The sequence below is a fragment of the Catharus ustulatus genome, chromosome 1 (assembly GCF_009819885.2).
Source record: "Catharus ustulatus isolate bCatUst1 chromosome 1, bCatUst1.pri.v2, whole genome shotgun sequence".
Classification (NCBI taxonomy): domain Eukaryota; kingdom Metazoa; phylum Chordata; class Aves; order Passeriformes; family Turdidae; genus Catharus; species Catharus ustulatus.
Window position 1 is genome coordinate 137,111,719 of NC_046221.1, and position 25,448 is coordinate 137,137,166.

The 25,448-nt window shown below is 41.5% G+C and overlaps 2 protein-coding genes across 3 annotated transcripts in view; both read left to right on the forward strand.

Moving 5' to 3' along the window:
- Positions 1 to 13,242, forward strand: part of DPY19L4 (dpy-19 like 4) — a 34,565-nt gene extending 21,323 nt beyond the window's left edge. For both annotated transcript variants that reach the window (XM_033051588.2, XM_033051577.2), the window contains exons 15-19: positions 804 to 860; positions 3,177 to 3,259; positions 4,982 to 5,114; positions 5,547 to 5,705; positions 8,000 to 13,242. In XM_033051588.2, coding sequence (XP_032907479.1) covers positions 804 to 860; positions 3,177 to 3,259; positions 4,982 to 5,114; positions 5,547 to 5,705; positions 8,000 to 8,164 — 597 coding nt within the window. In that variant the 3' untranslated portion in view covers positions 8,165 to 13,242. The remainder of the gene's footprint in view (positions 1 to 803; positions 861 to 3,176; positions 3,260 to 4,981; positions 5,115 to 5,546; positions 5,706 to 7,999) is intronic.
- A 5,040-nt stretch (positions 13,243 to 18,282) lies between these two features.
- LOC116999680 (neural-cadherin-like) overlaps positions 18,283 to 25,448 on the forward strand; it is a 54,762-nt gene continuing 47,596 nt past the window's right edge. Inside the window, exon 1 of the mRNA XM_033066610.1 lies at positions 18,283 to 18,403. The gene's annotated coding sequence lies outside the window, so the exon portion shown is untranslated. The remainder of the gene's footprint in view (positions 18,404 to 25,448) is intronic.

A 25,448-nucleotide genomic window follows, 5' to 3' on the forward strand; every position in this document is an offset into this window, starting at 1 on the left:
TTTAGCAGCTTTGTGCATTGCTTTTATTAATAAAATAGGGATGGAATATTGCTTACCTTAAATTCAAGAGGTTTATAGGAATAAATGTATTGTACTTGGAGGTTCATTATGTCTTTCTCTGAAAATATCATACACTGCTATATCAGAAACATTGACTGTATTCTTTCAGTCAAGGAGTAACACTGTGTTCAGGTACATGGTAAGCACATTCTTTTATATATTTCATGTTTTCTGTGATGTAGAACTGCTTTTATACTATTAACACAGTAGATGTTAGTGGCTTATAATCAAAGGAGTGCCTTGTGTGCATTCCATACCAAACGTTTTCTGTACCTTACAAGCTATTTTCTTCTTGCAAAGCAAAAATTATATCATCTGAATGATGGTATGCTGAGAGATGGGTTTCTGGGTCTTGCACATCAATAATGCTAGTCTGAACAAAAGCATCAATAAGATCAGAGGTTTGAAATGCTTGGTTTTTTTCTCATAGCATTTGAATGTGAGGTGTTTACCTTCTCTGTTCCCTATGTCATGTGTAAAAGGAGTCATTGTTACTTGAGTAGTAATTAAATGTCCCTAAAATTGATGGTAACGTTTTTGTTAGTCAAATGAAGCCTTCCCTGCTAAATTAGGCAAATTCTTGTTTAGGGAAAGTTTTTTACCTGGTAGAAAGCCACCAAATTTCACCTACTGTCACTCTAAGGTTTCAGGCATAAGTATTGCTCACTGTGTGAGAGAATCAACAGACATCTCAGTGTTGGAGAATGGTGCATAATCCATTTTCTCTAACATGTACTTTCTAGGCTCTTATTCTGAGTATGGCAGTTCCCACTATAATTGGATTCAGCTTGTGGAAAGAGGTAAGAAAAGTAACTTTGTGGAGTTTTCTTTGTATGTAGGCACAATATGAGTCAAAATGATGAACAAATATAATGAAATGTACTTGGTGAAATTAAAATATATGTGATGAAATTGAAGCTGCCATCCGTTGAAAATATGTTAGTTTTTAAAAGAAACTTCACTTTTTTCTGTGTAAAGATTTGACAACTTAATTTTTTAAAGATCACTTAATGTAATTTGATTTAAATGAAGACATTATTGTATTCAGCTGTTAAGCTTTGGTTGTATAAATTGACTCAAAAAAGACAATACTGCCAAATGAAAACTATGGGAAAAAAATTAAAACTATGTTGCCTCAATCTTAGTTTTAGTGAAAAGGAGTTAAGCTAGATGAGGTAAAATAAAACCTCCCGTCAGATTATTATGGAGTTAAATTCTTTGTGCAGACCATTGTGTTAAAGTGTGTACCTACTACAATACAGGGAGGAAAAGCCACAGTTGTTTCCATGTTTAAAATGAATACTTAGTTCTTTATTTCAGATAGACTGGGGGTAGAGTATTTGGAAATTATTTTTTAAGCTCCTGTGAGTGCAAAAAGTATGTGAAGCATCTCATGAAGTGTAATCTTCTGCTATACTAGCACAGCTTTAAAATAGTTTGGGTAGTCTAAGAATTCATATATAGAAGCTGGTCTTGCCCAACGGTATTTTAACAGATTTTGTAACATCTGTCTTACATTGCGACCAAATTTTCTATTGTAGCCTGACTTTTTACATGTTTTGATGGAGCAAAAGATAATGTCTGTAAAAAAAAGCTAGAGTTGCTCAAAAGAGTTATGAAATTTATTACAATAGAGAAAACTAATTTAATTAAACAAGTAATTATTTTTCAGATGGTTTTAATGAAAGCAGTGTGGGGGTTTGGACTCTAGAGGGCTTCATCCATTGCAGATCCAGCTTCTGCTTATAAGCAGTGGTGAACAGTTTGCTCTCCAGGTTCATAAGTCATCCCTGAGGGTGGCAATGTTGATTAGAAGTAACAGAGCAGCAAAAATGCCTTGAGACTCCTAATCTGTTAGCATGGCTATAAAAGGCTGAGTTGTACAGCTCAGCATCTTTTTGCTTGGCTGCCTTCCTATGTGTCTGGCATAGTGTCTCCTCTAGGTTTTTTCCAGGTGCTGTGGTTGATGAGTGAAGTAGGTTCTCCTTGGGGTGGCAGTAGCAGTTCCTCTTCCCATCCCTCTGTTCTGGGAGTAGTTCCAATGTATGTGTAACAGCAGTGCTGTTTGTCCCTCACACAAACATATGGCAGCTGCTCTTGTGCTGGTTGTAGACTGCTGTCACTTGACAGCCGAGTTGTCCAGGTGATGGGGGTAGAAACTCTTCAGTTAAAAGCAGGCTCCCACTTCTAACTGCCTGTCCACTGTGTCTGTCCCAAAGTAAGCTGGCTCTTTAATCTGGCATAACCTGTAAACTTTGTTCTTTTCCAAAAGAGCTGACATCCAGGAACTTTCACTTAGCATTTACAACAGCATGTATATGTGCCTGCTGCAACCCCTCAATGCTGGCCAGTTTCCAGCCATGCCTTTTTCAGATAAATGTTCCAACTGGCTCAAGGACTGACAAAATCTCCTGTCTTAATAAAGAAGGACCTCAAACCTGGCAGGGTGGGGAAGCCATGATGCAGGGTTGCAGTCTGGCCTGGTTTGAAAGAGGTGGCATTCTGTCTCACTTCATAGAATCCCTCCTTTTCCCAAAATTATTTTCAAGAGCATAAACTGAGATATCCCACTTCACACAATGTAATGTGCTTTCCTTCACTGTGGTGATTGAAGTCAGAAGCAAGTCCAGGGCATATTACTAGGGCTCTGCTAGGGAATTTCTGCTCTCCTGTCTTACTTCCATAACACTTTTCCATCAAGTCGTGACAGTCCAATCCCTCCTGCTCAAGCAGGTTTACTATGAGAGATTTATCATCTTCTTGGATCAATGCCCTTGTGTGTAGACATTTGCATATGACCACCTGAAGTATGGTTTTGATGCATTTAAGGCCACTTGATGTTGATGAATGTTGTTGCTGCTATTTGTTTATTTATTTTTAAGTATTCTAATAAAATAGAGATGACAACTTCTGTTTAGCATACTTATTTTGGAGAGAGTCTCCTGCTGTCAGGTAAGTAAATGTAAGCTGAGTTTTGCAAAATGTTCAAGCAAAATTAGCAGTTGGGTGAAAAACTGTTGAAACCCACTTCTGTTGTGTCACTTAAGGCCTTAATATAATGAGATGCTCTATAGATACTTTTTTAAACTGTAAGTAACCAGAAACATTTCCATCAGTTTTTCCCTAGAATAATGACAGAGCTTACAGAACTGCAAGAATTCTATGATCCTGATACAGTAGAACTTATGACATGGATAAAGTAAGCATGAAGTCCAACATTTCTATTTTACTGCTTTTTGTAAGGGTATTTTTATCTCAGCAGTTTGGGGAGCTACCTCTGTGAAGCTGGGTTTTCCCTTGATAAGATGTTCAGTGATGCTTGGGGGAAGAAGTTCTATATTTTAATTTTGGTATTGTTCCCATGAAAAGAAACAGGAGTTTATAATGGATTACAAGAGAAGATCCTGAAACACACAAGCAAGTCATGTTTAATGTCATTGCAGACCCAGTTTCCAGCTAGAGGTGGAGATCTTAGCAAGATCTTAGATCATGTTTCTTTGCATGCTAACTTTTCATCAGATTACAGGATTCGTGTTGATTGTAATGCCAGTGGGGGACAAAAACACTGAAATGTTATGTGCCTGAACCAAAAAAATGAAATGCCTGAATGTGAGGATTTAGAGACTTTAGTCAGGCTACATGGAGAGGAACACTTGTAGTTCAGAGTTCCCTTTTGACCACAGCGTGTATGGAGCTGTGTTTTACAGCTCATACTGAACATATACACAGCTAATACCAAGTCAAGTTATTTTCACAGGCACATTTTTCTTACCACCAAAAGTTTCAGAGTTGCATTCTGCCTCATTCAATTTAACTTCAAACTATGTCATTAGGAACTGCACTTTCCTGAAAATTAGATCCCTTGTGTTCAGATAACTTAGCTTTAACTGTATTTTTTAGAATATTACTTTCTGTATTTATGTAGTCTTTAATGTCAACCTGTTCGTCTTCACAAAAGGCAAGACTGGTAATTAGTGTTCCAGCCAATTTCTTCTTGTTGCTGTAGTAGTGTATGTTGTTTGTCACTCCTGTAGCTCTTCAAGGCAGCAAGTGGAATAATGCCAAGTACCTAATGGCTTTTATGTTTGTCTGCATATACTTCAAGTACGTAATTAATCCTGGTGAATTTAATTGAGATTCACTCATCTACAAGCAATTTGACTACCCTTATTTGTAGCAGCTGTTCTTATTTTTAAAGAATAATTCTTATGGATATACTTAGCAATCCACATTCAAATTTTAATTCAATGTCATTATTGCAGTATATTTATTTTCTCAAAGTCTTCTCTCTGATAATTTAATTTAAACTTTCTCTACAGTAAGTGTGACAATGACTGGTTTTTTTCACTAATACAAAAATACAAATAGTCAAAAAACTATACCAAACCCAGAAACATAATTACTGTAGACATTATTCTGTATGCTGACATTATTTTCTCATAGATTATGAAATGCATAATCATAGATTACATACGAAATACATAATAGAGATCAAGTCACAATCACAGATCTTACAAGATAACATCATGTTTCTCCTTTTACCTACCATCTCTCCCAAGCTTGTTTTGTCACGAGTTGGCAGCCATTCAGAAAAGCAATATTGGATCCATTCCAGGACCACTCTGAATGGTGCTCAATGGATTGCAAGGAGAGGAGAACAACCATCAGCCCTTGCCCCAGCAGGAACCCTTCCTTTCAAACTCCATATTGCTGCAGGTCTGCACTTTCTCTGGCAAGGAGAGTACTGCCACAGCAACACCATCTGTAATTGTAATCAAAATCACCAATTATAATGAGACCCCCAATGATACCTTCACACACTCCAGTTTGTTCTGCAGCACCCCAACAGATCCCACAGTATATGAACTTGTTTGGATGAGTGCATGCAGTACTCAGACATGTGTTGGTGTTGCTTTTGCAGACGACAGGCTCCTGTGGCTGCAGTGTTTGCAGGCAGCCCACAGCTCATGGGTGTGATTAAGCTCTGTACAGGATGGATGGTGTCGAGCTTACCTTTGTATAATGATGATGATCTTCTGAAAAGAAATGAGAATGTGAGTATCCAATTCCATAAATGTGGCATCTCACAGGAACTGTCTTCCTCTTCACCCAAATGTAATGCAAAAAAATGAAATGTGTTAGAAGGGATGGGGACATAGGAGTCCAGCAGACATGGAAGAGATTATCAAGTAGATTATCAGTGCTTAACTCTGCACAGAAACAAATATCAGAATATTATTTCTGAAGACTTTTCAGGCCACTTGAAGTATATAAGATGAGAACTTGCCATCATCAGATACAAATACTTCCCATTCAGAAGGCCCTTGTCTCACTGTTTTGGAGATTTCAAAACCGAAGTTTTTATATCTTGATATGTACATATAGTTTGTCATTGTACATAGGTCATCGTTGGGGAGTGTGTGTGTCCCAGTATTGAAGGTATCACTGATTTTTGCATTGCATGAACGTGTTTTCTTCATTTATAGATTTATCAAATCTATTCAAAGAGGTCAGCAGAGGATATTTATAAGATACTCACAGCTTACAAGGCCAACTTTCTGGTTATTGAAGATTCAATTTGCAATGAAGTGGGACCTGTAAGAGGATGTAGAGTTAAAGATCTGTTGGATATCGCTAATGGTCATGTAAGTATCAGTGAGAAAAAATGAATGTTTGAATGCATGAATAATTAAATTTAAAAATAAATCTTATAGTGCTGGTCTTATTTTTCTTATTGGAATTGACATGTAGACAAAGACTCAAGTTTTAAAAGTCATCAGTTAAGTTTTGGATTGTCTGTTTCTTAAACTTGTAATCTTACCTAATACTATTAACTGCCCTAATCCCTCCTAACACATCTAACTGTGCTGCTTTTCTGCCAATCATTAAATACCTTTTAACTGTGTGTTCAAGACTGACACCTGAAGAGGTTATTGCAAAAGCAGTGAAGTCCTGCCTCAGAAGGCATGCTTTACTAGCTTTGGAGATGAAATTCCAAAATGGATAAACTCAGATCTTCTAAAACTCTGGCTGGGATGAGGACTAGCCTGCCATTTAGTTCAGTACAGACTTTGATTCTGATGAGGGTACAAGTGTATTTGGTTCAGCCTTGCAGATAGATTAGCACACCAACAAATAGTTGGAACGACGTCTGCTAGAAAGATTGGTTGAATAAACTGCACCATGAATGCTGCTTCAGTCATTGACGTGTTCTGCCTCTTTGGATGTTGGTAGTGTTGCTCTTGCTGCAAAGTAGGGAATAAGATGTGGTTTATAAGGGAGTCTCACTGCCACTTGTTCATTGGCTTCCTGGAAATCCAGCAAAATTTTTGATTTTAGGGAGGCAGGGGATGGCCTTAAACTTGCCTAGAGTTTCGTTGCTTATTGTCAGGTCAACAGGAAAGAGAGAGTCACCAGTTACCTCTAAGCAACATAGGAGTGGTATGTATTGCCCCAGGAATCTACAGCTGGTATCAGTTTCACTTCTAGGTTTCCTAACTACTTTATCCATGAAGGATAGTCTCCATTTTTCTACTAACTTCCTTACCATTGCTGAAATCCCATTATTTCTTTTCTTGTTTTGCTGCTAAAATCATGTGATTATTCCAGGATATATCCAATATACAATATGCCATAATTAGAATGTGTGTGTATGAATAACCTCCATCGTTGTTAATCTGCCCATTACCTCTCAGTTTCTTCTCAGATCTGTATTTGCATAACTAAGTTCCTGTTTCCTCTTCACACTTAGGAACTCTACTGGAGCAGTTAACCACAGTTTCAGGATTCCATGCCCTCATACCCCTCCATCTCTCATCTCTATGCTTCCTGCATGCTTCTCTCTCACACATAAGCTTGATAATTCTTCTTGTGGTTTTTGTTGTATTTTGTTGTGTTTTTGTTGTTATTGTTGTTGTTTTGGGGGAGCGATTGGCTTGGTATATTGGGGTTTTTTTCAGAAAACTGGCATAGTTTGTTGTGGAAAGTTAATTAAATATATTGTCTCAGGAAGCTTTAAACAAATCTCTGAGTTTACTTGTTAACAAAAATTAAGTCATACTGGAAGATTATCAAGACAGTAGTGCATACATATTTGGAGACTGGAACTGCAGCATTTACTTATTCCCAAAGTAAGTGAAACAGTGGATAGAGTGTTGACAGGTCTGTGGATGTGTTTTGAATTGCTGTGTTGAAGAAGATAAGTACTACTTTCTATCTTATGCTACATCCTGTAGTCCTAGTCCGGTATCTTGTTTCTGACACTGGCTGAGAGCACAGGTTTACTGATAGGGAAAGACAGATGTTTTCCAGCAGTCTGTTGCTGAAGGACTGTAGCTCGGGGCAATTATCTTTGTGTTTGGCAGCCACTGGTGGATTTTTCTTCAGGAGTTTGTCTGACCACCTTTTTTTAAAACTATGTAAATTTATGCCATCAGAAGGAATAATGAAGGGATTTCTTCAGGAATATCAGACAGTAGATGCTAAAATGCAAGGTAGCTTCCAAGTCAATTGGTTAGAATTTATAGGACTATGTGTGTGTTTCTTTGGTCTTTACTAGGTATACCAAACTTACTTGGCCTGGGAAAGGTAATTGAGATTTTTCTTTCCTTCATACTGGGATGTCTGTGCAGGTCAGGTTTGAACTATTGGGTAAACGGGACATATACATAATTTCCATGGCTGCTGTTCTTTGTAATATGAATGAAGTCCACTGGTTTTAATGCCTGCTACCTTGAAAAAGGGATTAATTCACAAAGGCTATTTTAGGTGGTTAAACAAATTACAGAGGAATGGGTTTTCAGTTTATTGGAACTCTACAATATGAAAATTAAATGTCTACAATAAACGAAATTTACAGAATACAAAAGTTAATTAAATGTACAGAATTACATTCTGTAACCACTTCAGTACTGTAATTAGGTCTTTTTCTTTCTGACAGGTGGTTTGTGAGGAAGGTGACAACTATGCCTACTCAAAACATGGACGATTTTGTCATGAAATCAAAATGAACTATTCTCCATATGTGAACTATTTCACTCGAGTGTACTGGAATAGGTCCTACTTTGTATATAGAATCAACACTGTGATATCCTTCCAGTCATGAAAAAGCATGCAGGCTTCTTTCTGAGGATTGATTGTGAATGAATTTCAGTTGGAAAAGTTCCTTTTGAACAAGGAAGTATATTTTTGCAGAGAGATGTGCACACATGCAGTATACTGACAGCTTTATTCTACCAAACTGAAATTTTTTGATCTATAGATCAGCAGACACATATACCATCCTTGAAGGAAACGGGGGCATTTATCTGTTTTACAGTCTCTACAATGTGCTACAGTCTTCCATGTTTTTACATTTTTCTTCCCATTATAAATCATCTTAATCTTCATGTAAATGAGATTTCTAACTGTAGTGTTAGAGACTTCAGTATATATATAGAAATATGCATAGACTTCAGTAAACACAGAAAAATTATTTTAAGAGCTCATTTAAGTCATGTAGCTTTTAATTTTTAGCAAGAAAACAATTGCTATCCCAAGTGTTTTCAAGTAAGTGTTTGGATTATTGGTTTGGAGTTTCTTTTTGTTTTGTTTTAATTCTTCTGTCTTCCGTGGTAAACATTTCTGTGTTTAGGTTAAGGCACTGATCTCTACATTGTTGTCTCTGTTGTCTACAGAGACATATTGTTGGAAATGCTAGGAATTAGACATAGCTCAGATCTTCACTTTGGAAAGAACTTGTCTTCAGCATTTCTCCACACTTAAGTGTGTGTGTGTGTGCTTAAGTGTGTCTTTCTTAGCAGCCACCAGAATGGGCCAGTATACCACAGTATGCCATACTTGTTTCCAGGCAAGTGTAGTAGGACAGCCAGGTTTGCTACTGAGACTTCTGCACTTCAGTTTCACCCCCTGTGTGTGTGCTGGTGTGTGTGTGTGTGTGTGTGTGTGTGTAGGGATGGGTGATGCTCATTTCATTCAACTTATTATGCAATAGCTATACTAAGATAGTGCCATAACTGTCATTTAAAACACTAAAATCACCACCATTAATAAATAATGGTACAGATGTTCATAGCTATTTTTATATCAATTATGCAAATACACAGATCTTTGGAAATTTGGGAAAGTACTCTGCTGTTTTGCTTCCCTCTGAAATTTTTCTTTGTTATATGACCCTCTTTGCCTCTACAACTCCTTTTCTTAACAAATTATCTGCTCATCCTGTTTGTTGCTGGCTGATAGACTTTCAAGAAAATGAATGATGTTTTAATTCCAACTCTGGGTTTAAACCTGGTGTTGAGAATGGAAACTCCAATAAAAGGTAACAGTAGCTTTGCTTAATGTAGATGTAACCTGGACAAAATCCGGGACTAAGTTTTGGAAGAAGTTGCGCACCACTTAGGAGTTGCCTACAGTTACAAATTAGTGTAACACCTGACCCAGAGACCAGTCTATCAGGCATGTGGGGATGATTCTTTGGAGCCCAGATGCCTTTAATGTAGGATCTGGCAAAACAGGATGAACCCTCAGCTGAAAAATCTGCAAACCATTCTGAAAGTGGAAGGTGCAAAATAATCCTTACTGCAAATTGGAGATTTTAACTCTGAAATTACTAGAAACTGCAGCATGTTGTTGTATGTGCATGATTCTTCTCTGCTCTGTGCAGATACATTTGCTTACTTTACACTGACACATAGTGCTGAGATTTTTTAAAACTTTTGGAGTGATTTAAAAGAAAAAGCTTTATTGTTTTAAAAGCCAACATGTTTGTAATCTGTTTTTTACTTTCAGTTATATTTTTAGGCCTATGAGTCTTGGCAAAATGTTAAAATATCCGTTTTATTTGAAACCAATGTTCAGATAAATCCATCGAATATATGGGATGCTGTCACTGAGAGAAACATTCATCCATATAACTGAGTTACTAGTTACAAGTAAATATCCTTTCTGGGCATACAGATATCATGTTGGGGGTAGTGTGTACCTGTGTGTCTGCTGGAGTGCGGGCTGCATTTATTTGCTTGTGCACAAGTGCATGTTTTACTGCACTGGGCTGTTTAAGACTACTCAATTACTGTCTGCCAACAGAAGCTTGTGTATTGAGCTATGGCAGGCCTGCAGGAACCCCCTCTGTATGTGTGGATATAGATGTAATACTTGGAATTAAGTTTAGAATTCCTGTTTCAATTTAAGTTTGTCTGAATCACTGTCGAGGAATTACATGTCTGTGTGTTGGTCATTTAACTCTTGAAGTTGGTGATTCATTAATATCACTTCATATCAGCAATAAGGCATTCCAGGTGCAAACTTCACGGTTACAACTGTAGTTGGGTAGGTGAAGTCGCAGAGCTTACGGCTTCATGCCTTAGACTGCCATGTTGAGATGCAGCATTCAGCTGTCCTTGACTGCCTGTTGTGTTTTACAGCAATGTTCTGTGTGTTACCACGTAGAATGTAGTTTGAACACTTACAAGTAGAGCACAGGTGTTAAGAAAATCACAAATGAGGCCACCCACACATCTGAAAAAACTGTCTTGTAGCACGTTGGCCTTTATACATTGTTTAAATTAATGAGTTGAACTTTATTTGAACTGTGACATAGTTATTGTTATTAGTTTTGTCATAGTTTTTAAGATGTATTCTTGATACTTCAATTGATTCTGCTTTGGGAGAATCATTTAAGATTTTTAACTTGCTTTTTATATTAGAGAAAACTATATTGCAGCACCATTGGCACAGCAGCCTTAAGTAACAGAAGGAGCCTTTTATTTGGGAAAACATTATGGTTGTTCCTGTAAAAAGGCATAACTAAAACAAGTGACTGAAAGAATCATATCTTAAAAAGAAAGTGAATTAATTTTTTGTCCAGCTATGGACTAGCAAAATACTGTCAATCTCCAGCTTCTGTGAAAAATGGTAAGTTCCAGTGATACCCCTCAGTGGGACAACAATAGGGCATAAATTACACCAGACTTGTGCAGACAGCCCTGGCTTGGTTTTCAACCAGATCACAGGTTTAACTCCCTGAAAGGGTTTTGGGAAAGTTTTAAAGATTTTGATCTGCTTTGCTGTAGATGTTGCAATTCAGTTGAAACATGTGCCTTGCAAGCTTTTATTAAACAAACAAAAAACCTCAATTCATGTTTCTTTTTGTGAAGACGTTTTTTTTTAAAGTTCCCGTCCCTCTGATTTCTAGAGTTTCTGTTGTGTCTTAATATGCCAGCCTCCGAGGATGCCCAAGTGATGCAGCTGGGATGTGTGCTAGCCATTTAACAGCTGTTCACTGGGGAGAATGAGAATTTGCATAGCAGTTTGTGTGACTATTCTGCTGGCTTATTTCCTCCTTCGCATTTCCACTTTCTGATATACTTGATCTTAGTAAATGAAAAAAAACCTACCTTGAAAGAATAAATTAATATAGTGTTTTCAGGCACCCACCTGTTATCCTTAGACTTGTGAATCGAAGTTTGACCAACCCACAGCTAAACTTAACATGTCTTAATCTTAAAAAAATGCTCTTTCACTTCCTGAATTACCACATACTTGAACTCAGATTTGACAGGAGATGCTTGAGACTAAGGAAACGAATTTCTGAGCATAAACTTCTATTCATGTTATTTCAAAAAATACTGATTTCATTTCTTCCAAAGTAAGTGGAAATACAATTTAATACAACACAATCTGAAATACATTTTCCAGGGGGTGGGGAATAAGGAGAAGATACATAGGTGTGGAAGAAAGAGGGCCAAAACATTTCACAGGCATTGAAAGTTCTTCCAACTGTTTGCTCTGGTGGCATTGCTGTTTACTAAAAGGTAGAGGCTAGGGACCAAGTCTTGTTCTTACCACCTTATTTTCACTAAGTCATCTTCAAGTGTCCAGACCTTGTGACATTCCATCAGCTTTTCTGTGCAATTCACATGAAAAGGAGCTGCAAGATCAGGTTGTAGGGATTGTAAGGTATCCCTGAAATACTTCTTAAAATTTCATATAACCTGTCCTTCAACCAAAACTCTGACAGGAGAAAGCATAGGCTGTGCTTGTGAATGTGTGGGTGTGTGCACATATGTGTTTGCATTTACAGGTGTCTATTTTACTGTTGTGTTTTGGAGATGGAATGAGGAACTTCTCTTATTGCTAATGGTGATTGAATCTGTAAGTCTGGTAAATACTGATGGGCAGGTGGACTGGAGTACTGTGGTATGGGAGATGAAAGAGAAGCGGAACTTTATTGCAACACAAGCAATATTTCATGTGAAATAATACCTCAACATAAATCTGCATAATCATGCTTTAATACTCTTTCTAAAACTTAACTTTAGAGGGGAAAAAAAGTGGGAATTCTAAGACATGCATTGTGTGTTGTCTTAAATCTTTTTTACTTCATCAATACAGCTAAGAAAACAAACACCATTATGTTGCTGCACTCTAACTATGCCAAATACAGAGCTAGTGATGCCTAAAGGTCTTCTGAATTGTTTTGTACCTCAACAATGTGTTTTAAGTGTAGTTAATCTGGCAATGGTTTTGGTTTCAGCACAGTTAAATGTATGTATTTCTGCCTTTCAAGTGATGTTTAAGGCTACCTATTTATTTGATGGGACAGAAGGTTTAATGCCTTTCAAAATTTCAAACTTGTTTACTTTAATAATGCAGAAGAATTATTGGTGGTGCTTTACTTGTTAACAGTGACATTTAGCAGTAGTGTGTATGTGCAGCTATTTAATAACAAGTCTAAGGAATACAATTCATTTTATCCTGTTTGCTGTCTTGGACAGTTTTTTATCAAAGTAATGTATACATAGTAAATATTTTTCTCTTGTAACTAATTTTTTTCATGTGGAGAAAAAAATTAATAAAAGCCAAGTCTGGAAAGTATGGATTGTTTGGGGCACAAACCATTTTATCTTTTGAGAAGTCAAGGGAAGACTGTGCAGCATAGCTCAAATGTCTGTCTTGACGGGCAGCATAAACAGTCTTGCAACTCTTGAGGACAAGCAGCCTGCTCAGACTGGATCCATATGTTGTGCTGACTGTGACTGCCTGGTGAGACATACTTGTGTGAGGATGAACAGCAAAATGTGAGCTGCTTCATATGGAATTACTGAACTCTGTCACCTTCTCCCTAAAGAACTTCCTACAGCAAGCATGTCACCTGGAAATAAAGTGCTATGCAACATCAAATGCTTACTGATTTAAATTTTTTTTAAATCTACTAATGTATTATCTGCCTTGAATTTTTATAGACCATGGTTACATATTTTTGAAGCTGTCTATTGTTTTATACAATATTGTTAGTAGAAATCTTTGAATGCAGATTACTTTGTAATAATTTAGCATGTACTGATACAAAAATCTTAATTTTTTTAAAAGTTAAATTCCAGAGGTAGTAGAAATCCCCTACAGAGCAATTCTCCAAAAACAGATCATTTAGCACCTGAAAAACATTGCATATTTACATCTCTAATTTATAATTTTTTTGAGTTTGAGCATTTATCAAACTGCTTTCTTTTAGGCTAGTCAGGAAATGAGCTGATGTTGAAATATCCAAGTTCAGCCATCCAAGTAGCCAAGCTTTGTGGTTTCTTAGCTCAAAGGAGAATGGAGCTTCCTGGCAGCATGAAATTCGTGTTGGCGTCTATGTACTCTTCTATGCCTTTATGCAAAACTGAGACTGTGGTTCCTAGCTATGAAACAGAGAAGATTCTAGTATATATAATAGAATTTGTATTGATATATGTCTATAAATAGGTGCATATGTGTTTTATGTTAGTCTGTCTTTGTGCAAAATATATATTCTGTTTATAATCAATGATTCAGAGGTGTTAGGTAAAAATTACTGTTGGCTTGGATTATTTCCACCTAAATAGTGGTTCTGGAATCTGTTTGTAGGACCTGCTTTCCCAGATTGTCCCATTTTTGCAGTGACCCAGCCTATCATACTTCCACCCCTGTATGCTTTCAGGTTGCTTAGGTAATAAATGTCATGGATGTTTTTTAATAGTAACGAGATGCATCTTGTTATGGATTAAACTTCATGTATAGAATACACAAACATGAAGCAATCCTGAGTATTACAGAGCTATTTACTGGGTTGTAACACACTATCAGTACATACGTTTACTTTCAGAACTTTGAGCAGCTTTACAATGCCCTGGAATTTCTTCCTTTTCACAGTTACACTGTACTGTGTGCTGTCAAACCATGACTCCTGCTGTACTGACTGGTAACAGAAAGACCCAAAACATGTTAAGACTGACTTTATTTTTAAACTGGAATTCTGTGAGGCGAGGGTGAGTAAAGTGATGCTTTAAGCTGTTCTCCCCTCTGAAGTAACTTGAAAAAGGATGGGTAAGAATGCAGTTCCATTCTTCACTGCCTCATGTTACACTCTCCGTGAGACTCTGAGCACGGAAGCTGTGGTCTCCTCAGAGTAACTGCTGGGTGCACCTGTGGGTTCCATGGCTGATCTGACTTCAGTTCTGGGCAGTAAGACAAAATCACTGCAGCAGAAGTGACTAAACCGTTTATGCAATTTTAGAAAGGTTTCATAATTTCATCATTAAAATCTCTTTCTGAAACACATACAGTTCTGAAACACTGTCATTTTCATCCATTTCAGCATTGTTAGCACATGGATAAATGCTGCTCCTTTATTTATTTCTTTCCTTTTTTTCCCTTTTTCTCTCCTCCCAAAGTTGGCCCATTTTATGACAATCTGAGCTATACTCCCTAACTGGTGGCTGCATTCCACCAGCTGTGAGGGAGGGCCAGAGGAAGGCTGTTGGGCTTGCTGATGTTTTGGCCTCAGAAAGGCAGTTCTTAAATTTAGTGGTGGAAATTCACAGCCCACAGTTTACTAGATCAGCTTTGCTTAAGAAGAACCCTAAAACTAAATTTCACTATGATTCTTTGGCAATGCAAGCTGACAGTGTCCTGAAGATATCTGTGTTGGTTTGGACCCCTAAGGAGCTTATTTATTTGTGTTTATTTCTTGTCTTGTTCCCTATTGAAGACAAGAGCCATCTCCACTATTTTCACTGAGATGTCCTCTTGGATTAACACTGACTCAGTCTCTGTGGATTCTGCTTCAGTTTTGCAGGAATAGACAAGTCCCTTTGGAAAACATGGCTACACTCAAGTGTGTTTGCATCTCTAAATGGTAGGGACCACAAATACCTGTACATTTGTTTTGTCGTCACACAGGTTTTGTGTAACTGGATGTTGAAAGTAACACAGTTGTGCTAGTGAGTATGTACAAGGTGAGCTTGGCTCTGGTTGTGTGCCCCGAGTTCTGGCAATGGAAGTGACATGCAGGAGGAGCCTGAATTTACATCACCAAAATGCTGTGTTAATGTATTAGAAATACATGGGTTGATAGATGGGAGGGAATACTGTGAATAAAATCTAGTTTATATCTTCAGAGACTGCAGGAGAAACTGCATGTTTTAAGTGCTTGAATAGAAGAGAATAGAAAGGGTAGTGTATCCTATAATGTAAGCTAAAAATGGGAACCTGATTTTGAGAGGATTTGCTTGTTGAAAGTTGTGTAAGGATGCAACACACTTCAGAAGAGGGAATGCTGTGCTGTGACTCCAGGCAGGGCTAAGCTTGTCCTAAACTGAACACTTGTTTGCACAGTCTGGCTAGCTCATTAAGTGTTTTAAATTAATGAGCCTTCTAGTACATTTGTGAGGGAAGGAATTAGGGCACAAAGAGCAATCATAGCATACTCAAAGCTTGCTACAGCACATTAACCAGGCATGGATCGGGATGGTTGCTTTCATCTTGTCACTGGTAAAACATTCTGTAAATCTATTTGGTTTTACTTTTTGCCTTCCCAGTCTAAAGTCTTGCATTGTGCCACATTTTAGAAGCTATCATCCCTTCACCTTGAGGGGGTAAAAAATAAATGTAATTGTATTAATGGGATGTGATCTCCCAACAATTACCTCTCCTTAAAACCGGTAATTCCCCGGGTGGTGCAGGTGCAAGTGCCAGGTGCAGGTCTAGCAGCTGGTTGTCACCTTTGACTGTTGCCTGTAATATTTGACTTAAGATGAGTGAAATGGATTTTGGCTTTCTTGAGCAGAGCTTCATTTCCAGCCTAGATATGTCATCACTGAAGTTACAACACAGCTGGCAACAAACACCCCTGCCTTCCTAACAACCTTCTGGTAAAAGTAGCGAGCCTGTTTGAAGCAGGAAGAGGGAGCATTTCTGCTTAAACCTAAAACAGTTTGACCAGCTGGATTTGGAGACTCTGCAAAAGGCAGTTCCTGAGCTGTTACCATCACTATGTGAAGGGAGATACTTTTGTTCTTGTTTATTAACAGGCAGATGCTGCTGGGAACTCGTGCTCTGAGCAATGAGAAAATGAGCACTGTTTTGTTTGATGAGTAGTGATTGACTCTGGAGTGGTCTGGCTTGTATTCACACTCCCACTGATCACAGACTAACCACAGCAATGAGTTCCATGCCCAGATTGTTGTATGCATGTTTAGTGGGACTGATGTGTTTGCTCCATACATTCAGAAGGACCATTTCAGTCTTGCTCTCAACAACAGCACACACCACTCCTGTCCCAAAAATATTGCATCTTTCCTGAAGGAGCAGCAACGTGAATGTGCACTTCTGAGAGGCTGTGCTTCCAAGACAAACCCAGCTTACAACAGAAGTTGTCTGCTGGGTGACAACTACTCTTATGATTCAAGTGTCCCAAGGTCCACTCTATGCAATAGAATTTTTTTTCCTCTATTCTTTTATAGTGTTCTTGTAGCTTGGCTGGGTGGTTTTGTTTCTTTTTTTCATAAGGCTCAGAAGAGAGGAGAATATTGCCCATTTTCCCCCAAGTCACCACCCGGTGAAGTTTAGTTCAGCCTGTGTCTGCAAGTTCTGCTCAACTTGCAGAAGACCCGGAGGGAACAGCTGGATGCATGTGATGATTTGGCCCCAGCTGAATGCCAGGCACCCACCAAAGCTGCAGCTCCCCTCTGGAACGGGACGGAGGAGAGAAAACACAACAAAAAGTTCACGAGTTGAAACAGGGACAGGGAGAGATCACTCACGACCCTCACGGGCGATGTGAAATGGGGGAAGATGAGGAATTTGCCAAGCAACGTTGTGCGCTTTGCCACGGAATAGGGGAAGACGAGTAATTTGCGCCTCAGCGTTGTGCGCTTCGCCACGGGCGGGCTCCCCGCTCGGCCTCGCGGGGCGGGCTCGCTCGGTCCCCGCCCACGGCCGTGCGTGGCCGCGGGCCGGGCCGGGGCTGCCGGTGCCGTGTGTGCCCGCGGCCGGAGCGGAGCAGAGCCGGGCTGCGCTCCGCTCGGCGGGATGGGCCGGGCGCGGCGGAGCGGCTGCGGGCTGCTCCCGTTCCTGCTGCTGCTGCCGCTGCTCGGCGGGGCGGCGGGGCCGGGGAGCGGCGGCTCCCCACGCCTGCTGCGCTTCTCCGGGCAGGTGCCCGAGAACAGCCCGGCGGGGACGCGGGTGCGGGGTTTGCGGGTGCCGCTGCGGAGGCTGCTGGGCCCCGGGGAGCCGGCCGGGGAGTGGGCGCTGGAAGGCGACGGCGCCTCCCGCTTCTCCCTCCAGCGGCGGCCGGGCGGCGGAGGGGGGCTGCTGCTTCTCCGCACCGCCGAGCCCCTGGACCGGGAGACGCAGGCCGAGTACGGGCTCCGGCTGCGGCGGCAGGCGGGACGGTCCCCCCGGGAGGCGCTGCTGCGGGTCCGGGTCCTGGACCGCAACGACCACCGGCCAAGGCTGCCGCCGGCGCGGCCGCTGCAGGTGGACGAGCTGGTCCCGCTGGGCACGGAGGTGGCCCGGCTCCGCGCCTCGGACGGCGACGAGGGCGCCAACGCGCGCCTCACCTACCGGCCCTGGCCGCCGGGCGCCGGCAGCCGCCTGCTGTTCGTGGTGCCCCGCAGCGGGCAGGTGCTGACCGTGGGCTCGCTGCTGGGGCTGCGCCGGCTCCGCCTGTGCGTGGCGGCTCTGGACCACGGGCGGCCGCGGCCGCTGCGCAGCCCCGCGCGGTGCCTGCGCCTGGCCGTGCGCGGGCGGGGGGCGGCGGGCGCGGGCCGGCCGAGGGAGCCGCGCTCGCTGCAGCCGCCGGGGCCCGCGGCCCGGCGCTACACGGCCCGCCTGCCCCCCGGGGCCCGGGTGGGCGACACCGTCTTCAGCGTGCCGAGGAGCCCAGGGCCGGCGGCGGGCGCCTGGTTCGAGCTGGTCTCTGCCGGCGCCACCCCCGTGGGGGTCGACAGGACGTCGGGGCGGCTCTACCTGCGGCGGGAGCTGCGAGCGGGCGGCCGGGCGGAGGTGCTGGTCAAGGTGCACCGCGGCGAAGGAGGAGGTAGCGGTCCGGGACGGGATAGGGAGGCTGGCATGGGTCGGTTCTCCCCGCGGCTCTGGGGAGAGCGGGTCGGGATGGCCGCAGAAGGAGCGGATTGGCACGAAGAGTTGCCTCGAAGGAAGGGATGCTAAACAGGCACGGTCGTGCCGGGCATTTGCCACTCGAGGAGATGCGGCCGCGGTGATGCTGCCTTCTCTGGGCTGCGGGAGCGGCACCCGGCTGTGGGAGCTCCTGGGTGCCGTGGGAATGTGCCCGGCTCTTCCCCGGTACCGCCCGCAGAACCTCTTGCCTTTGAAGGAGCAGCTGGAAACGCAGGGAATGGTGTTTTGGTTATGCTGTCTTGTAAGGAATTCTTGTCACACTAGGTTCACTTTAGTGGGACAGGAGGTGTCTGCTCAGGGGTTAGCAAGCGGTTTGGGCCCGATAAAGAAGGGGCCACGCCACAATAGACAGTTTGTCTTGTAGTGGAGGCAGTAGGCAGGGAGCCTCTCCTGTCACTCTGGGCCTGCTGGAAGGACCTGAGAAGGAAGAGGTGACGCTGGCCTGGGTGTGGCACTTACACACCTGGAGCCGCAGCCCCCTGCCCGGGGATCCGCTGCTCCGGCTCCCTGCACCGCGCCGGATGATGCTGGGAGCCAGCCACAGCACTGGCACGGGAAGGGATAGGAGTTGTAACAAAATAGATGTCAACGAGCTAGGACAAGAAAAAGAGAAAAAAAAAAATCTGAATCAGGAATCCTAGGAGTTGGCATAGAGAATTAAATGGAGATATTGAAGTTTTACCTAAATGTCAAGAGCTCACATACTGTTGTGTATGTTTTTCCTAAGAAGATGGCAAAGAGAATGGTTAGACTTGATAAACTTCTTAAACCACATTAAGCTTGAGGTGTGTTATGGTTGCAAGAGTCATCCTTTCCATGTGTTACTATTCATCTTAGAGTAAGTTTTAGAGAGTGTTTGTAAGTGCAGCTCAGGTCGCTAATAACTGGTTATCATTTGTTTGGGTTTGTTTCGTATTGTTTGCTTGTCTTTTCTTTTAGATGTTTGCAGCTTTTCTAAAGAGGGAATATTTACCAGTTTATATCAATGAATTTTACAGCCTAGTGCTCAGGAAATGTGAAACATAGAGCTGGGAGGCAAACAAATGTGTTGAAGCATGCTGGGGGCTGTGGTCTTCACCAGACTGCTGTGTGCAGTCTGTGAGTCCAGAGCTGCCTGCCTGAGAAACTTTTTCTTGCAGGAAGGGGATGCATTGTGCAAGCGACATTTAACATCAGAAAAACCGCACAGTATTTCCAGCTACTAACTTTAAACAAATCACCTGATGATGTTTAAAGTGGAACTTCTCATTCAAACTAAAGATGGAGTTGGAAAGGGGACACACAGCTTGACTGTCTTGCTTATTTATAATTAAAGCAAATAACCTTGTGAAGAGTGTTCAACATATGATTGTGCTGTCCTCTCCAATCTGGTGGTGGACAGCATGTTTTTACCACTGTCTATGTGCTAATAATGTATTGACAAGAGATGAGCCTCAGGGAGAAAGGAATTCAATGATCAAGTAGGACAAGGTCATTTAGATACTCCTTTAAGCTACTTTGAAAATCAAAACTGTCTCATAACTTTGTGCAGCAACAAACTTGGGATCTTTTTCTGTCTGCGTATATTTACAAAAATATGGTGAAATGGTGAGAGGATTTGAGCATCCATTTTTTTATCTGAAGAGACCCGGTGAGCTGTCAACAGTCAAACGGAATTAACTTTGGTCTGCTCCTCATTTCTCCTCATGTCTCTTACTAAATGTAATTAACAATCATTCACAAAGCAATCAATATTATGGAACATGTGCCAAACTTTTAATCACCTCTTTAAATGAAAAACAAAGCTACCAGACCTTTATTAATTGCCATGTCTTATGTAAAAGACATGAATGGACTTAGGCATTTCACAGGTGCTGCTTCTCCAGGAAAGCCTGTATCTTGAGGTTTTGGATGCATTTGCCTTTTTGTTTTTTTCCTTCAAGAAAACCAAAGCTTTTTTGAAAAAAACAAGCTTTAAAAAATAAAACAGTAGGTCAGATAGTAATTTAGAGCACTGTTTCCTGTAACAGTAGTCCTAGGAAGACAAGGTATTCCTGTGCACAGTTGAAATACTGAAATAAACTGGGTGCAGAGTACAATAAATAACCTTCTGAATGTTCCCAGTTGCTCAGTAGCACACACAGCAGTGATGGGGAGGGGGCTGCCGTCTGTTTTGTGGGGACCCTGTAGGAGGCACTGTGAAAACACAGCTGTTCTCCCATTGAGTGTACACTTGGTACATGCACTGGGCATCATAAAGATGTTTGCACAACTTCTGGGGTTGGTTTTATCTACTTACACCAAGGCATTTACATCTTCTTTAGGAATCTGGCAGCTTCCACCTGTCAAAGCCTTGTTGTTCTGGGCTCTGTGCATGGATAGTTATGGAGCGGACCTGGAGTTTAGATAAGACTTGTACAAAGGTATCAGCTGCAGACCCAACATGTCTCATCCGGATTTCCTTTTGGGACATTTCACATCCTGGAAACATCAGAACAGTGTGGGACCCAAGCATGGAAAGGCTGGGGGTGGTGAGGAAGGGTTGGAGCTCCCTTTCTCTTCCTCTGTCTCTGATCATACACACCTACAAATGCTAGTAGTTGTTACTTGCATAGAGTGAGATGTGCAGTTGCTGTTTCATCTTCTGCCCCCTCAGCTCCCCTTTTGATGCTGGCAATAGGTGCTGGTGCACACTATGGAAAAAGTTGGTGTTTAGAACTTTGTCTATCCTTCTTCACCTCTATTCTTCAACTCTAGAAGACTTTTAGCTCTCTTGGGCTTTTTGGTTTGGTTTGGGGGTTTTTTTGGCAGTTTTTTTGTTGTTTTGTTTTTGGTATTTTTTGTTTGTTTTGGTTTTGCTCGTTTGGTTTTGGTTTTTTGCTTGTTTGGTTTGGATTTTTTGTTTCTTTAAACTTAAGAGCCTGTCACAAAGGGCTTACAGAGTGCACACTGCCTTGGCTTGGAATAGTGAGACCCACAGGGACACGTCAGTGTTCCTGCACACACCCACACTGCAGATACTCTCCACGTGCTATCTAACCGAAAACACCTGTGTAAGAAGTCACTCTGCAATCTACAAAGGGTAATTTTGTTTGTTGACAGTAGGAACTCAAAAAAATCATGGCAAGACAAATCTCCCCCTGTCACGTGTCTGCAGTGCACTGAAGAGTTAAAGGGTTGATGTTAGCAACCCTGCAACTCTGGGATGCCTCAAGACATCAAAGAGGGGTATCACCAGCACGTAGTGTAAGACTGAAGCGAGTAAAATAGTTGTAAGGCTGTTCAGTGTTTTCCTGGTTTTAGATGGATATCTTATTCCCTGTTCTCTCTCAGGTGGGATAACAGCTGTTTACTACTCTAAGTGAATTCCAAGGAGATAGATCCTAAATCTGACTAAGGAAGCTGTAGCGTAATGCAGTTCCTTCAGTGCAGTATCTTACAGTAGAATATGATCAGTGTTGAGCTCTTATGACTCACTGGGAGCAAACTGCATTTTAAAAAGACATCTGTCAGACATAATTTCCTGTAAATACAACCTAGACTGCACATGGAAAGAATATGTGGTTTGAGTCCCTTCTACTCTCTTAAGAAACTTCCATCAGGATGCATACTTTCAATCCACGTAATAGAGCTTTTCTAAAAGCTAACAAGTAATTCATGTATGTTACTGGCCATGATTTCAAATCAAGAGATAGCTTAGGTTTGGGGTTTGCTTTGGGGTTTTTTTGTGTTTTTTTCTTTGCTAACAGAGCCAGAAATTGCCCACTGCTTCCTGGCACCCCCTGACATATTTAGAAAATAAATCTCACTCCAGAAGGAGAAATTTGACCTGATCAGGTATTGAGCTCGTATTATATGCTGCTTTTTGTTTTTTCTGGAGGTGGGTGGAGGGGTTGTTTCCTTCTGGTATCAGACTGATTAAAGCCATCTGTGGATGCTGTTAGTGTGCCTCCAAATTCAGGTACTGACAGATAAAGCTTGTTTCACTTAACCCATTAAATCACTTTAATGGCCAGGGATTATTGGATGAAAGAGCAAGCTTTGGGATGAAGGTTATTACATTACCCTATCTGTAGGTATCTTTGAAAAACCTTGCTGTAAAAAAAAATAAATTGAATTAATGTAAACATATATAATGATCCATAGGCAATAAATAAGTCGTAAGAATGTCTGATGAAGTCAGACATGAGAAATTTGCAAAAAGCTTAAAACTGAAGAGGTAAATGTAAAGCTTATGTTACAAGTATTCTTGGTAAGTTGCATAAGCTATTGAAACGATGAGAAAACTTCTATCATAACAGGTTTGAGAGAAAAGCAGTGGGAGACCTTAAAAATAGAGTATTAAATCCTTTACTCTTAAGAGTAGCATCTTGAATCCTTTTATACAAACTATGATTTAGTATTTCTGAGTTTTCATTACATTTCAACAGCAGGAAGGCATTTCAAAATCTGATTTTAGACCCAGATCAAAGCTGCACCATGCCAGAAAGACCCGTGTGCTCCTGGTGGTGTCTCACAGTGCACACCAGTGTTTGATTTTTGTGTGCTGGCAGGAGCCACCTGACCTGGGGCTGCCTTTGCACACCTGCATTACACATGGGAGCCCCAAAATTCACAAGTACCAGTCTATTCATATTAGCTCCCCATGGCAGGTGTGCACAAAGCCTTCTCTTTTGGGACTGTGACTGAAGTGGAATTGAACTTGCTTCTGCTCATGCATCTCCAGTGGGCTTGGAAAGCTGTGTCCTCCCCAGAGAGCAGTGGCCTCACAGCTGGTGTTTTGGGGCAGGCATTAGGGGTTCCTTGCTACAGCAGCCAGACCGTGGCTAGTGCAGAACTCAAACACACAAACTGCAGTTTGAGCCCTGAGGTTGGCTTGCTGCTGGAAACTGCCCAAAACTAAGAAAAAGTAAAGCAGAAAGTTTAAGAAAAGCCTGTAAAAACCTGACCTGAGGAAACAGGCTGACAGAAAAGACTTAGAGTTCTGCCCCTGCCATGAGTGTTACTGATGGAATGCCCTAAAAACAGTGCTGGATGACAAAAAAGTAAGGAGCCATTGGTTCCTGTGAGTGGCTGAGTTTTTCCTGAGTGATCAAACCCTGTGTGTGGCATAGACACTGATGTGTGAGAGAGAAGTTACAAACTGACCAGGCCCATGGCTGTGGAAGAGGATCTGTTTAGAAATTTATTCTTTAAGGAGAACTGGAAGGTGGTCTAGCAACTTTACCTTTTCATTTCTTGGGACACAGCAGAAGAGCCAGCACACAGCTCCCTTGGAGGCTGCTGCTCCGAACACACCTCCCAGTGCTGCTGCCCTGCTTCACCAAAGGGTCTGAGCTGCTGGGTCTGAGCTGCTTCTCACACCTGCGCCCAGTGATGTTAAAGTGTTACAGTTACTATTGCTACAAAGCTTTTCAGCATCTTTTTGTACTTGTCAAACACATTTGCTGTTCTAAAATGGTTGTGTTTTGCTGGTGACCTTAACTTTGTAAGCATTTGGAAAGAAGTTAATACACTCCAAGTATGGTCATAGAAACAGCTCTCACTGCTTGAAGCCTCAGCAAGCAACTTTTTATTTTAAAAGTGTTTGAACAACCTCAAGGGAGAAGAGACTTAATTGTGTTAAAGGACAACAGATAAATGCCTGTAGTTTTTCCAAAGGAAGACTGGACATCAAAGCAGAGTGATTCCTAGCTACTGAAGCAATCAGACTCTGCTACAGCCTCAACAACAACATTTTTTTATGTCCCACATAAGCTACTTTAAACTTACTAAGTCCCACTTTAATGAGGAGGAGCAGGTGCTGTGCTGGGTAGGATGAAACAAGACAGGATTGTAACTGTGTCTTACTGCACTTTCCTTCTTTAAAAGCTGCAAAAAATCCCCCAAATGCCCTCTGTGCTGTTGACTCCTCAACTATTCTAACTACATTGGTGTGATCTGACTTCCTTTTCAACTGATGTGCCTGCAACTAATTATTTTTTGTAGAGTATTTAATAACATTTTTGCTGAGGATTAGTCGGCCGTTAGCATGGCAATTTGTAGTATAAAAACCTGTTTTATGTAGAGTTCTGTTATATGGAAGCTTTTGACATCCTGTAGAGTTCTGGTGCTACCTTCTCTGTGGTGCAGTGTTTGTAATACCCCTGACTGTGGTAAGAGCAGCTGTAGGCAGATACCTTAGATTTAAGGGTTGGGGCAGATATGCTACTTCTGGAATCACAGGTCTGAGAGTGCTTCAGAGCTTTCCTCTGCAAAAAGACAACAAAATTAAATCAGATTTTAAAAACTAGAGGAGGACACCACAGGCAAGATGATGTGATAGCAGTAAAAACATAATGGATTTTGAAGTCCTGTTCCTATGACTGCCTGAAGCTTTTCCTGTGGTGTACAGTCATTCCAGTGGAAGTTATGCCTAACAAATGCTGTGGTTCTCAGACACCCCCTGTGATGGAGGTGCATGCTGTAGCTGGGGCAGGGGCATGAGCATCATAGGTGTTACTAACTGGACTAGTCCTCAAGACCAAGTTAAAGCTGCTTTCTCTTCTCCTTTACCTCAGTGAATGCCTTTATTTGGGTATTTTATTTGGGGCACTCATCTTCTGGCCAGCTGCTGATGAGGAATAATTTACCACCAAATTCAGAAGCCACTTGGGCAGGAGAGAGTGGCACAGGGGACAGCATGACTGTGCTAACTTGACACTGTCACTAACAGTGTCATTAAAATCTTCTGGTAAGGGAGGAAACTAAATGATCAGAGGAGTGAAATTGATACAGGCTTGCAAGAACAGTCACTTGCAGTTTTGGAAAAGGCCATTTCCAGTTCTTTCTTTGCTTTCACATTCTTGTCCAAGGAAGATGTGGGTGTATCTGCTCTGCTGAAGAGTGTTTAGACCTCCAGGACACAAAATTAGCATCTGTTCATTCCCCCTCATTTTTGCACTTGCTACATCCTAACATTTTAA